The sequence below is a fragment of the Rhinolophus sinicus genome, linkage group LG14 (genome assembly GCF_036562045.2).
Source record: "Rhinolophus sinicus isolate RSC01 linkage group LG14, ASM3656204v1, whole genome shotgun sequence".
In the NCBI taxonomy this organism is placed as follows: Eukaryota; Metazoa; Chordata; class Mammalia; order Chiroptera; family Rhinolophidae; genus Rhinolophus; species Rhinolophus sinicus.
The window spans coordinates 42,786,004-42,801,492 of NC_133763.1; the positions used below are offsets into that span (position 1 = coordinate 42,786,004).

The 15,489-nt window shown below is 43.6% G+C and overlaps 1 protein-coding gene across 1 annotated transcript; it reads left to right on the forward strand.

Annotated features, from left to right (window-relative positions):
- Positions 1–4,610: 4,610 nt before the first annotated feature.
- On the forward strand, positions 4,611–5,561 carry LOC109446793 (olfactory receptor 11A1). The gene has a single exon (XM_019730562.2). The coding sequence runs from the start codon at positions 4,611–4,613 to the stop codon at positions 5,559–5,561; it is 951 nt and encodes a 316-aa protein (XP_019586121.2).
- The last annotated feature ends 9,928 nt before the right edge of the window (positions 5,562–15,489 follow it).

Consider the following 15,489-nt stretch of genomic DNA (forward strand, 5'->3'; position numbering starts at 1 on the left):
AATAAACGTTTGCTATCACAGATACGTGTTTCACTGCCTCCCCAAATCTACACAGGAAGGAAATGCACAACTTTTTTTTTCCTTCCAGCGGATAGAAACAGATTGAATACTTCCTTCAAAATATTATTTTAATCCATCCCCCAAAGCACAACATACTCATGCATGTTCAATCATTAAATTAAAGTTCTTTATAAAGGTCACATAAATACAGAGTCAAGATTAAAGTCGAAGATTAACACAAAACAAAGGAATAAGATATTTCCTCTACAGTGAAGGTAGCTTGGTTTCATATAGTTTGCAAGATAAACAGAAACTCCCCATCACAATCATTTGGGAAATGCCCATGAGCACCAGTCCCAGGGGAGGTGATGGCTTTGCCCACAGAGGGACTCAAGTTTACACAGAGGAAGGAGGTTGGAAATTGGGGCCAAAACGCAACTGGCCTCCTAAGTTCATGGGTTAAAAACAGCTTTGACTTAGTTTCTGTCAACTGCACAAGGAAGTGTATTTCTGGAGAAAAGCAGGATTCTGGATGTCTAGCCCAGTTCTCTGAATCCAGGAGAGATGGACATGCCATGGTGTCTGTGGCCTGGATCCCCAAAGTAGGAGTGAACCCTTGTAAGGCACTGACAGGTAACACTCACTCTGCTTTGTACACCTCAGCTTTTCCTGTTCTATGTCTGTCTTTTGCTAGTTGGGGCCAGGGGTACAATTCCCTAGCATACTAAATCAACGATTAGTTTAGTGACCAAAAAAAAAAAAAATTCAAACTATTTGTCTATCTGGTTAACCAACTGTTCACCTGAATTAACCAGCAGTTTGCAAGAGTCCACAGTCCTTACCCATAAGCCAAGTGCTGGCTAAATTGATGGGTGAATTCATTGACCACTTCATTCAGTTCAGAGAATGGATCCCATTCAGACAGTACATGAGACCCTTCGGGTCCTCCCTTGCTTTTTTGTTAGTGGGAGCAGCAAAAGCTGTGCTTATTCACTGAGTATTTATGTTTTTACTTTGCTTTGCGACAAGCCTCTTCTCTTTCCCACAAGCTCCTTGTGTGTGTCCTGGGGAGTGGAATACTTCCCAACTAGAAGAGAAAAAAAATTCAAGTTTGGAAGAGATGTTAAAAATGATCCGATCCAAATAATTCTCCAGGATTTCCGTGTCCCTTAATTGTCTTCATAAGTTGTTCTTGCTGGCCATCTCCAGTGAAGGCGAGCAGACGCCTTCCTAAAAGAGACCACTAACTGCTGGCATAGGTGGAAGAGAAAGAGATGGAGAGGAGAGGGAGACAGACAAAACTCCACCATTTATTGAGCACTAACCCCGTGTCACCATGAATTACAGACATACTGTGTGATTTGGGCTTATGGCTCTAGAGTCAAGCAGCATATCTGAGTGGAGTTAACATCGGAGCGTGTCAGACAAGTCCATACCTCTTGTTTTTTCAATAATATCCTTTCCCAATATCCTCACTTTTCCTGAGGACATAGGGGCAGACAGTGGCTGCTTGCCTCTTTGCTGCCTGCAAAAGCCTCAATTTTATGGACCTGGAGGCAGCTGAGTGGCTCTTCCCTTAAAGCTCATACAATGCCTTTGCCCACATTTGAGCGGGGATTTGAGTCCAGGCCTGTTTACCTTTAGGGCCTGGACTCTTAAGCAGCATCACTGCCTCTCCGGTCAGTTCCCTCCCACCTTTCACCTGCTTTCCATTCTCTGTCATGCTTTTCTGCATCACCCTCAGCAGAAATGGAAGTGCCAGGAGGAGGGGAAGTGGCAACAGCCTGTGCACGTCTCAAAAAGTATTCTTAGTCTTTTTTTTAAGGTAATGGACTGACATGGTTTGTTTTATGATGATAAAGCAAGGACATCGTGTGAAAGCCAGTCCAGGAGAAAGGTAGAGAAGGCTGTCAGAATTCCTCAGCCTTTATGGGGTGACTCGCTCACCAACCAACAAAGCCAGCCTCCCTTTCCCTGAAGTTAACACTGGGAAGTAAGGCTGTCTTGTGGAACCTTTCCTCTTCCCCCTCTGTGAGATAATGCAAACTAGTCTACGCCCGCAGGTGCTGAGAGGCAGTTAGTGGTTAGGAGCGAGGGATCCAGAGTGAGTCTGACTCTCATCTCGGCCGCGTCCTAGCTGATGACCACAGGGAAATTATTTACCTCCTCTATGACTCCATCTGGAGAGGGAGATCATAAGCGTACTCACCACATGGCATTGTTGTGATGATTGAGTGAGTTATACATTTTTCGTGCCTGGGATCAAGTAATATCATTGGCAGTGTTGGGGCCCAGGACAGGCAGCCCCCAAATATCCCCCAACAGCACATTGATTACTCTGTATTAAAGTTGCTTGACAAGCAGCCAGGGCAAGAAGGGCACACTGACCCTCCATTGTCTTCCTGAATGCAAGAAATCAATCTACCCCGTGAAGGGGGCCCTCCTTGCTGCAGAGGGGCTGAGAGACACACCCTTATTGCTAGAGGTAAGGAATCCAGAGCCAAAAAGCTCGCTTAAACAAAGCTTGTTACTCCTTTACTAATTTACTACCCAAGCCCAAACTTAGTTTAGATTCCTCAGTAATGAGCACCCAAACCTACGTGTCTTCACCCTGTTGTTTCTTCACAAATGAATTGTTTCTTTGTCTACAAAGTATACAAAGCCGGCTGCTTCCTCACTGCAGAGAGCATCATCATTTATGATGTCCCGTGGGCATATCTTAGATTGTGTTTTCCTCCTGTCAATCTGGTCTTGTGCCAATTATAAGTCCAGCCATAAGGACTCATGGAGACTAGAGGGAGGGAATCCTCCCCGTCCCCAATAGCCACAGTAGCAGCAGCACCGTCCAGGAGTCCGTCTGTGTACTGTGAGGACCGAAGCCTCCCACTCTGAGATCTCAGATCCTTACGTAGTTGTGCTTTGCAAGGGATGAAGAACCGTCCTCTCTTCGTGCCTTCACCCATGCTCCATTCAGTGAGCTCAGCGTCCGGGCATCCCTGGGGCACCAGGACTATCGGTCAGCACAGATTCAGGGTTAGTTCTGTGAGCCACTTGGAAAGCTGGAAGTATGGTGCCACAGAATGCTGCCTAGGACACTTGGTCAATTCCGAATGGAATGGGTGTACTGCCAGAGGCTGTTCGTATGATAAGAAAAGCAGGAAGAACTTGATTCCTCACACAATTGCATGCACAAAACACTGCGCGACGTGGCAAAAGAAACTGGGATTTGTTGCCAATGACCCCTTCAAAGTCAAGGCAATTCTTGGTGAACTTCAGGAATGTTGGCAGCCCGGAGCAGCAGTGATGTCCCAATCTTTGTGTTTATATGCTTTTTGCACACATGTTAAGTCCTCCCATCCTGTGTCCCATTTTACAGATGACAAGCTGTCTCAGAAAAGTTAAACTACTCACTCAAAGCCTGACTCATAAAGCAGAGCCCCTGGCTTTGTTTAGGGTTATTGGCTACTCATGGTAATTGCCTCATTATTACACCCACACAGTGCTTTCTTTATCTGCAAGTAGGTTTTCCCATCTCCACTTGCTTACTTGCAGCAATTGGGTCCGTCCGTAATTAAGGAGAGGTAGATCCAGTACAAAGGGGTTGAGAATAATAAAGTGATTTCAGCCTCCAACTCTGCATGGCAGTGTTTTCTGGGCAGTTTCTCTTTATGCCCTGAGCCTTGTGGTGAGATAGATGGCTTGGACCAGCATAGAATTGAGTGGGAGAGTTGGCGTTCCTTTTCTCACTCCCAAGACCCTGTGGCTGTCTTATACTGAATCGGTTGCTGGCACATAGTGCCTGAGGGCCACCTGGTTCTGAATCTTCTTTTCCCTTTTACTGAAGCCCTAGATAAAACCTTTTCAATGGCCTGATTTTTTACCTACTTACAATTGTGAGAGGAAGCACTGCTGCCCTGGGGTTACACCAGCACGGGCGCTCACCTCAGAATTAGAGAATCTCAAATGTCACTCACATGATTTTCTCCTGCTAGTATCAAGGAAACAAAAACAAAAATAAGAAACTTAACTCTCAACTCACTAAGAAGCTGAAAGGAGAGGAATGCCTAAGAGATATAATGGGGGGCATTTCCCTAAAGAGGTAGGAGAGGAAGGATTCCCTGGGCCCTTGATCCTCTAGGTCCTATGTGAGAGTTCACAAACCCTCCAAAATGTGCCCATCTTCCTTTTAGATCTTCTTCCTGTTTTTCCCCATTCCTCCCCAAGCTACCATAGTCCGTTCAGGAAGGGCATCGAGCAGGTGATACTTTTTCTTTTTTCTTTGTCCTTCCTTCCCTTTGTTTTCCTCTTCTCCTTCCTTCTATTTCCTGCTGACAAAGCCTGACATTGTTCTTGATGAAGTGAAGATACAGGTGGGAAAAAAAGGTGGTGGTGGTGAGAGAGGAAGTTGACGTCATCACAAGTCCTTATTCCAAATTCTTTTGTTTCCCACTTCAGGCCTTGGGGGAAAAAGGATGATACTTCTCTACCCAAATAAAAAGAACTTCCAAAAACTTGAGTGGGGCATGAATATCATCTCTCTCAGTCCATGCTCTATGTGTAAGCTAGAATTTTCTGCATTTTGCATGTTATGCCCCTAAGGAAGCCAAGGCATGGTGATCTTGTCCTGGGAAAACCAATCAACAATAACGGAATTTGTGCTTAGAGGATTTTCCTCCATCCGACAGCTAAATATTTTCCTCTTTATGATGTTTGTAGTTTTCTACCTCTTAATTGTTTCTGGAAACCTCCTCATTGTCCTGCTAGTTTTGTTCAACCATCACCTCCACACCCCCATGTACTTCTTCCTAGTGAATTTGTCCTTTCTGGAGATCTGGTATACCACCAACATTGTCCCCAAGATGTTGCTAATTCTCATAGCTGAACAGAAAACTATCTCTGTGGCTGGCTGTCTGGCCCAATTTTATTTCTTCGGATCCCTGGCTGCAACAGAGTGTCTCTTGCTTGCTGTGATGTCCTACGACCGCTACCTGGCCATCTGTCAACCTCTCCACTATCCCTTCCTCATGACTGGCCCCCTGTGCGTTAGGCTGGCTGCCAGCTCTTGGCTCTGCTGTTTCCTCCTGACAGCAATCACTATGGTCTTACTGTCTAGACAAACCTTCTGTGGACCCAATGAAATCGATCACTTCTTTTGCGACTTTACTCCTCTGGTTCGTCTCTCCTGCATGGACACCTCACTGACTGAAACCATCGCTTATGCCACCTCTTCTGCAGTGACTCTGGTCCCATTTCTCCTCATCACAGCATCTTACTCCTGCATTCTTGCTGCTATCCTAAGAATTCCACCTGGCACAGGTCGGCAAAAGGCCTTCTCTACTTGCTCCTCACACCTCACCATGGTCACGATGTTTTATGGGACCTTGATTGCCACGTACCTTGTGCCCTCGGCCAACTCATCCCAACTTTTGCGCAAAGGGTCCTCTTTGCTCTATACCATCCTGACACCCATGTTCAACCCCATAATCTACAGCCTAAGAAACAGAGACATTCATGAAGCCCTAAAGAAGTGCTTAAGTAAGAAGCCAGGTTTCCTCAGATGAAGCAAAACAGGAAAAATGCCATATTTTTCCAAGGGTTGATGAACTGGATTGAGTCACTTAGATTTTATATAAAAGGTAACTACCTAAACCAGGAGCTACCAAAGCCAGATGACCAGATGCCTCTAAATATGGCCGTGGACACTGCTGCATTCTGACAGCTTCTGGTGAACTGGTTGGTATCCCAGCAATGGTCTAAACAGGTCAAATTCTGTATCATCATGTTCGGTAGACCTGGATCCTTATGTAAAAGCTCACATCCAAAATGAGCTGGTAAGACCGGTCACTCATTCATTCAGGTATTCATTGAGGGTCTACTACATCCAAGGAATTGTGCTACATCTAAGTGATAAACAAATAAAAACAGACAATCTTTGCTCTCACAAAACTCAGTCTATATGGGGAAGACAAACATTGATTAAATAACTAATGTAAAACTACATCTATAAATATAAAATTACACTTGTGATTCGAAATTTAAAATAATTAAATGACCACTACACACCTATTAGAATGACAAAAATCCAGGACGCTGACACCACCAAATGCTGGTGAGGATAGGGAGCAACGGGAACTCTCATTCATTGCTGGTGGGGATGCAACATGGTACAGACGCTTTGGAAGACAGTTTGGAAGTTTCTTACAAAACTAAACAGACTTTTACCATCTGATTGAGCAACTACACTCCTTGGTTTTTACCCAAATGAATTGAAAACTTATGTCTACACAAAAACCGCTCATGGATATTTATAACAGCTTTATTCATGATGGCCCAAACTTGGAAACAACCAGGTTGTCATTCAGTAGATGAATGGAAAAATAAACTGGTACATCCATACAACGAAATATTATTCAGTACTAAAAATAAATGAGCTGTCAAGCCATGAAAAGACATGGAAGAAACTTAAATGCATATTACTAAGTGAGAAAAGCCAGTCTGAAAAGGCTTCATACTACATGATTTCAACTATATGATGTTCTGGAAAAGGCAAAACTATGGAGACGGTAAAAAGACTAGTGGGTCTAGGCTATACCCCTGAAACTAATGTAAAATAATATTGAATGTCAAATATAATTGAAAAAAATAGTCACAGGGATAGGACAGCATAAGGAATATAGCCAATAATATTGTAATAACTATGTACAATGTCAGATGGGTAAGAGACGTATTGGGGTGATCACTTTGTGAGGTATAGAAATGTCTAATCACTACGTTGTTTTGTACACCTGAAACTAATATAATGTTGTATAGATGTCAACAGTAATTTAAAAAGAAATTGTTAAAAATTGAAAAAAAGAAAAATCAGTGGTTGCCACAGGCTGGGGCTTGGGGGAGGGAGGAAAGACTAGGCAGAACACAGAGGATTTTTAGGCAGTGGGACAATTCCGTATGCTACCGTAATGGTGGATGCATGTCATTATACACGTGTCAGAATACCTAGAACGTGCAACACCAAGACTGAACCATAACGTAGAGTATGGATGCTGGGTGATAATTGTCAACGTAGGGTCATCGGTTGTAACAAATGTCCCGCTCTGGTGGGGATGTTGATAGTGGGGAAAGCTATGCAAGTGTGGGGGCAGAGGTTATACAGAAAACCTCTGTACTTTCCCCTCAATGTTGCTGAGAACCTAAAACTACTCTAAAAATAAACTTATTTTAAAAATAACAACAGTAATAATAATTATAAGATGTTAATTATACACCAGTTTCTTTCTCTGAAGTAGATGGGGCCTCAGCAAAGCATTTTCGAATGCTTTGCACTCTGGGACTTGGAAATGGGAAATGAAGATTTGGGGTAATGAGGCGAGGCAAAGGACCCACGCCAAATTCTGCAGTGCTCCATTTCTCCTGCTGCTATGGTGGCAGGCGCGGTTGGAAGCTGGGGCTTCCTATTTATTGAGTGCCACCCCCTTCTCCAGGCCCTGCCAGGATCTTGCCTGAACTTGCTCCCCTTCCTGCTGGCACACGCTCTCAGAATTAGAACACAGGGTGTGGTGGGCATGTGTTTGTTCTTTGCTCCATGAAGCTCTGAAGAGCTGAGTTAACTTCAGAGCAGAGAAGCTGAGGTCAGCATTGTACACTCACATGCTGCGTGCTTCCTGGTCTGGCTCTGACAGATTGTGCTGCCCCAGTGCCGAGGACAGGATTATCTCTTGCCTAAACTTTTTTGTTGAAGCTTTTCTCTTTTTTTTGAGTTTAGCAAAGAGATTATGCTCACTATTCATGGGGGTTTCACAAAACCCTCACTGGAAACGACACAGATGAGCCGGTGCTGGGTGTCTTGAAAGCATTCTCAGGCTTTGTCTTATGAAGAGAAAATTGCTGTCTTCTTGCTCCTCTTTACACGAGAAAAATATTATGAGGTCTTCCTATGGCACTCCGGTGGAAAATAAAAGCCAGCTTTCAACTACCCACTGATGCCTCATCTGTGACAAGTGTTCATGTCAGATTAGCTCTGGGAAAGCTGGATGGCTAGATAGGAGAGCAGGCTTTATGTCACGGGCAAGTTTGAGATGCACGTTCTGTTACTTTCTGGCAGTATGCTTTGGGCAAGTTACCTAAACTCACCCATCTTAGCCTTTCTAATCTGTAAAGGAGGAAATGCCATGCCTACCTCACACTGCCACCAAGTAAGAACATGTACAGTGCACTGTCTGGCCCACAGGAACAGCTCAGTAAATGGAAGCTCTTGTAACTTTTCTCCTAGTTTCCACCTTCTTCACTAAATCCCAGCCCAACGATTATGTAGCAAGAATTCATTTTTTTATATTGTAAAGTAATAAATATTCAGAATTTTTAAGGCCCAGAGAAAAATGTGTGTATTAGTCAGTCTATCTTCTCTCACAGATAGGGAAGTGACACCCTGGGGGAATTAAGTGGACTTTCCCTGCATGATTATAGACCAGTACTTCTGTTTCTGGGGCCAGGCATCTTACCCATATGCCAAATGACTTACCAGTGCAGTGGCTTTTCTCCTTACCCAGGGACACATAAGGAACTCTCCTTGGATATGCCAGAATTGCCTGTAGGATCGCTGTTCTGTTACACTTGGCCAGGAGGGCGTGTACTGTACCATGGTACATGCCGGAGCCCGGGGTATCCCCTGCCAGCCCAAGGCCCACATTGCACATCTTATACGTGCCCAACCTCCAGTCAGGTAACAGAGCCTCAGGATGTGCGTGGCCAGCATGCTTGCTGTCAACTGGGAGAATCATTTCCCCATCATTCCTTCTGCCGGAAGCCACAACAACTCCCATCCCCACACATGGGGAAGAGCAGCTATTGGGTGGAGAATTGGTTTCCTCCTGCCATTGATCTATGGCAATAAAACATAAAGCCTGGGGAGTCTCTTTCCAAGTTAGCGACGTCTACAGGACTGGAGAAGCCCTGGTCCCACAACTGAAAATAAACCCAACACTGGCAAAGAACCCAGGGGTCTGGTCGCCTGGACCAGTGGGTTCCTATCCCTAGATTTGGGCAAAGGTCCTAAGAAGACACCCAAGGGAGGAAGAGGATGAGCAGCCTCTGAGCCCCCCCACCCTGTGCTCGCTGCGCAGTTCTACTTTTATCTGCCTTATTTATTGCTGTTCTATTTCAAACTTTATTTGAATAAAGACTTTTGCTGCTATATAAGTATACACAAATATACACACACACTTTTTTTCTTAGACCTTTCATGATAGCTCCCCTTATTCTCCCTGCTGGAAAAATATACAAAAACACAGAGGTCGTGTTTGGATTAGTTTATGTCCTATAAGGTCAAGGCCAGAGCTTCTAAGGTGACCAGCTCCTGTGGGTGAGTTTGTGTGTCACCGTGACCTGCACTGCATTTTTTAAGCCTCTGAATCTCTGTAACTGACTTCTCTTCTACAAGTTAGTCTAAAAGCAACACTTGCCAATGACTTCCCTGGCTTACAAAGGACTTCTGTTCTTGTGGGGTACTGGATACCCACAGTTAGCATGGCCGCACCCTGACATATTTGTTCTTTGAGGCTCAGGAGTGTGTTGGCCTGCAAAAAAGGCTTCTTTTCACCCAGACTTAGATCCCTTCTGAGGAGAAGTGCAGGAAAGGGTACACAATGACCTACGAGTTCCTGAGTCTCGTCCCAAGGCCGTGCAGTCCTTTGCTGATGTACAGGAGGGGATAGAGACGTACAGTCGAGGCTGGATGAGGGAGTTGGGAGAGGAGATGGTGGCCACTGCTGTCATCACAGAGAGTAGCTGTGTTTGGAGGGAGACTTGTCACCCTGCCATCTCTGAGCTCAGGCAGGAGGACAAGAAAGCTCATCTAGTCTCGCCCACGGTGTCATGCAGTCTCAGTGGTTTCTCACTGATCCACACGCACATGAGCTCCAAGAAGGTGGGACCTTAATAAGAGAGAGTCACAACTTTCATGTGGAAATCAAGAGCCTGCAGCACGATGGGACCACACCTTGTGCATCCTCCTGGGGTCTGACCTTTTCCCTAACCACTGAGGTGGGATATCTGCTTAGTTCCTATCTAACTGACAGGCCTGAGGCAAGGCTTTTGATAACTTTAGGCGCCAGGCTCCAAATCTGAAAAATCTGGAAGATTGGCTATGTGTTTTCTAAGGAATATACTGTGGTTAATTATCACTATTCATGCTTTAAGCCTTATAAAGAAAGCTTTTTCACATCATTTCTCATTTGGTCCTCATTTGTCTATAAAGTAGAAATTATCCCCACAGCACAGATGAAGAAACCAAGACTCAAAGATGTCCAGTGACTTCTTCAAAGTATCTCTGTGAATGCCTTCTGGTTTCCAGCTCTCTGTTATTTCCATGACATCATACTCCTAACTCTAAGATCCCATAATTCAGTTTTTCTCTCCTGGGTATGTGCTAGAAACTGAATGTTTGCATTCCCCAAATTCATATATCGAAACGTAATTCCCAATGTGATGGTATTAGTAGGTGGGGCCTTTGGGAGATAATGAGGTCGTGGGGGTGGAGCCCTCATGAATGAGATTAGTGCCCTTAGCAAAGCGGTGCCAGAGATCTCCTTTGCCCCTTCCACCAGGTAAGGTCCCAGCAAGAAGACAGCCATCTATGAACCAGGAAGCAGACTCTCACCAGACATTGAATCTGCTGGTGACTGGATCTGAGATTTCCAGCCTCTAGAATTGTGAGAAATAAATTTTTATTGTTTAAAAACTACCCATTCTGTGGTATTTTTTTGTTACAACAGCCCAAATGGTCTAAGACAGTTTGTTTTGTATTACAGCTACCTTAACCAACCACAATACTGCTTTGCCTTTGGGGCATGTCCAATGTGACATGGATTGGCAGACTTGCATCCAAGGCAGCCCCTTGGGGCACTACTGTCCCAGATGCCACACTGCCAAACAGTTCTGCACTGTTTTACGTAATGTCTGTGATGTGTCATGGCTACTTAATTCAGGCCCTAAGAACAGTATGGGCTCTAGAAAATACCTCTGCAATTTCTGAAACCCAAATTTTTAATTTATTTCTCAATATAAATGATTTTTTGAAATTCCAGAAATATCTAGAAAAAACGATATGAAGTCAAAGGTTAGACTTTTAAGCACTCACATTTTTTTTTTTTTAGTTATAACTCATAATCACAATCAAATTACATGGATAATTTGCTTTTTAAAATTCTTCTATTGTACTCTCTACACAACTCTAATTTTAGAGTCCATAAGCAAAAATCTAATATGATGCTAATTAACTTTCATCTCCCATTTGAAGCTTCCAATCTTACAATTCTCACAAGCATCTATGCCTCTCCAGCTCTAATGTTCGTGCATACTTGAGTAACTTTCATGGGAAAAGCTTGGGAATTCTACCTGTATTTTTTTCATATTTCAATAGTGACTACTTTCAATATAATAAAGACATACTCACTCATCCAGAATGCTTTAAAAGAAGGCCCAAATGAGAACCCAATGCTCTCTTTTTTTCTGTATGAGGTTTTGTCCATTCGGGATGCATTTGGGCTGGCACTACTGCATGCTAATGGAGCATCTAAAATTTATATTCCCACTCTTTGTCTGGCCAACTGCATGCTTCCTACATCCCCAGGTTCTATTATCACATCGACCAATACACCATGCACTGGCCAAGCCATGAGTCTGAGCTATTGCGAGATTCCTTTCCTAACTTAGCTTTTTTTTTTCCCCAATGTTTTTGAGCTGCCTTGATGCCTTGATATTATCTTATTCTCCATTTTATTTTTCTTGTATATCCAAATGGATTGTAAATATTTGATGGTCATAAACCACATTACTTCTCAGTGAAATCTTGTAGGTTTGGGTCTAAGTGGATATACAATTCTCCACCCTTTCTAGGCCACAGCTGCTTCTGATTGTCAAGCACTTGGATCAACCCTTCCCAATGGGATGATGGAGAGAAATACACTAAAGGAAAATTTTCTCCACTAAAAGGCTCATCCATTTCTGCCATGAGCAGCTCTTGCCTTGCGATATTCTTCCTGATATTCCTAAAACCCCCTCTAATAACCACTTTTCCCTCCATAGATTTTCACTCTACCTCTCACTCTCTCCCTCTCTGTCTCTGTCTCTCTCTGTCTCTCTCTCCCCCCTCTCTTTCTCCTCCTTACCCAAATCTCTAGTTCCCCTAACTTGCAGGCCTCACACATCCTGAAGCTATTCACATATTAACAGAGCAACTCCTATGTGCCAGACACAACCATTTAACATACACAGAGAATCATAGAACCTCCCACCACAGCTAGAGTCTAGTAGGGAAAACAGACAATTATGTGAACAGTGAATGATCGGGTGATGCCTATGGGCAATGGAAGCACATGACAGGAGCAACTGGTCCTGTGGAGGGCTTCCTGAGGGAACCGAGATGGAGATGTGTAGGAATTAGTCAGATGAAGAGGTGAGAGGATATGAGAGAGAGAGAGAGAGAGAGAGAGAGAGAGAGAGAGAGAGAGAGAGAGAGAGAGAGAGAGAGAGAGAGAGAGAGGCAATGAACTAGATTAGTTTGTTAAGCCACTCAAAGGAATTCGGAATTCAGCATGGTGGGACAACGGAGGTGGGGATGGAGAAGGCGTGATGAGATAGCGTTAGGAGTTAACAGCAGCTGCTTAAAACCTATGGGAAGCCATTAAATAGTTTTAAACTGGAAAGTGACATAATTAAATTTGTATTTTTAGAAGGCTCTCCTTCTTAGGGCTAAGAGAGAAAACATCCAAGTTGATCTTGAAGGAGGCTGGACTCCAGTAACCCAGGTGAGAGACAAGGATTGATGTAAGTGGCTTTGGAGTTGGAGAAAGTGGCCTGATTGAGAAATATTTAGGAAAGGTATAATTTAAAAGACATGGTTGATATTGTTGAAATAACTTTCTAGGAACAAGATAGGGCCACTCCTGCCCTGGTACCATGCAAACAAACTGAGACTTAGGTGATTTGTGTGTCCCTGTAAACGCTCCTCTTGACTAGAAATGCAATATGTCCAGTCAGCCGATACCTAAGCTCCAAGCCAACTCGGGGCCTTCTCCTCCCAAACAAGGATAACGACGGTTATTGGCCCCAGCCAATCAGATATTTACTATTTTTCTCTTCCTTGTTCCTAAACCATATAAAATCTTCCTACCTTCTTCCTGTTTTGTAATTTTCCAAATGGAGACTGTCCACTTTACGAAGGGTTAAATAAAATGTGTTTGTATCGCCTAAATTGTCTTCTTGAATCCGTTTTTAAGACTAATACATGGTGGTGTGGGAGAGAGAGTAGCCTAAGAAACCTCCTGGTTTATGACGTGGGCAACAGGGAAGTTATTCAGGCCTTTCCCTGAGGTGGTGCTGAAGGGTGGAGAGCAGGCCTGAGGGGGAGGATGCTGAGTTTGCTAAGGTGAATTTTGGACACTGGACTTCCGGTGCCTGTGTGGAGCACGAATGTGAGACCGATGTGCACATACAGATTTGTGCATCTTTGGTACAGAGATAGCCATCAACCCCGTCGGGAGGAAGGAGATGACAGAAAATGTGAGTCAAGCAAGAAGTTGTTCCTCATCAACTCCACTTCAGGGTTCTGTCAGTGTGACAGCAGCCCCAAGGGAGGGACAGTGATTCCTCAGGCTGTTGCCAGCGCAGGAGAGTAGAGTTTATAACAGCATTTCCTAAGGTAGAGTCACACTGAAAAATTGTTCCTTGGGGAAAACCACACACAACCACACACAGACACACACACACACATATTCTTCTATGACCAAATAAGTTTGGGAAAATCTGCATATTTAAAGAATATTAAGAAAATATCAAGGACTGACAAGTTCTGCAGTGAAGAACATTTCCATCTTTGATTCACTCAGCTTTCCCATAAGCCTGCCCTGGTCAGAGGTTATTCCAGAATCTGAGTGTCTCAGGGTGAAGGAAAACAGAAAGAGCCAAGTTTCCCAGGTGCATGCTTCTAAGTCAAGCACCAGGGAAAGTATCCATCTCCTCATTTATCAGATGAAAACAATGTGGCTCAGTGATTGGTCCCAAGTTCACAGCTGACTAGGAATACATTAGGGTTATTATCTAGTCCCTTGATTCTTTCAGTCTAAGAAAATCCCAGTGGATACAATAGAGTGAAAACTGGAAACATATTTTTCAAAATCTGGTCATACAGCAGTCTCTGTGACTTTGACTTTGAGTCCCAGCTCTGTCATTTCTTAGTTGTGTATTCTTGGACAAGTTATCTAATCTCTTTGAGCCTCTTGTTTTTTCACCAGGAAATGGGGATATAACATTAACATCTACCGTATTTCCCCGAAAATAAGACTGGGTCTTACATTAATTTTTGCTCCAAAAGACGCATTAGGGCATATTTTCAGGGGATGTCTTATTTTTTCATGTACAACAATCTAGATGTATTCAAATACACTCATGTCATCTTCTGGAACATCGTCACAACGTACTAAATGCATCCATCTGGCTGACGATCTTAAGTGGGGCTTATTTTCAGGATAGGTCTTATTTTCGGGGAAACACGGTAGTAGGATTATAATTAGATGCTACTGTTGACCTGAAAATAAAGGGCCAAAGTGAGAGGCAACAAGCATTTATTTGAGATCCAAGAGAATAGCTATTCAAGAATTACTGATCCAGGCAGAAGCCCAAAAAGTGTTCTGGTTAGGATGTGAAGGCAAGGGGTATTGATGAGAAATGGAAGGGGAACAATTACATGACTAGAAGGAAGGAATCTTCATGGGTGTTAATAAGCAAAGGAAGGCATTTCTATGGGTGCAGAGAAGCTAACACAGTGATGCTAATTATAAAGAATGTCTTTAATATTTAGTCTGGTCGTTATACTGTCTGCTTTCTTGTTATCTCTGCAAACAATTGTTTGGAATACAGTACTGTTTTAGGCCCAGGCCAAAGGTTGTTTTTCCCAGCTTTAACATTCTGAAGGTTTGAATTGTAAAAGCGCAAGGCAGTTCCTTGGGATGGCAGCGCCAACTCCCTTTCAAAGTGGCTCCATTTATATTATATTTACATTACTATTAATAAACTGCAGCTGAGGGGTTGAGATTTGCTTGGTATCTCACAGCTAGCAGAGATAAAGCTGGGACTGAAACCCAGATCTTTGGGCTCTAAATCTGGGGGTCCTTCTATTAACCAAATCATTTCTACCAGTGTCCCTTGGATTGTGCCTTGGGGGTTGCCTTCAACAATTGCCTTACGTAAGGACAGTCCAGCTCCTGAGACACAACAGTCTGAAAATGGTGGCCCAATCCAACTGGAGACGAGATTTCTGCAAGGCAGTTGGAGGAAAGGTGGGAAGAAGGTGGACTTGGCTTAACAGACATTCCTAAGTCTCAGTCCTAGAAAACTTTTTAAAATTTTAATTCTTGGATTGCACTCTAGTCTCAATCTACTTGAATAAGGAACTCTGGCGGTGGGGCCAGACAAACTCATTCTTGAACAGACTCG

Coding starts and splice junctions, on each gene's coding strand:
- LOC109446793 (XM_019730562.2), top strand. CDS start 4,611: ATGGTGATCTTGTCCTGGGAAAACCAATCAACAATAACGGAATTTGTG.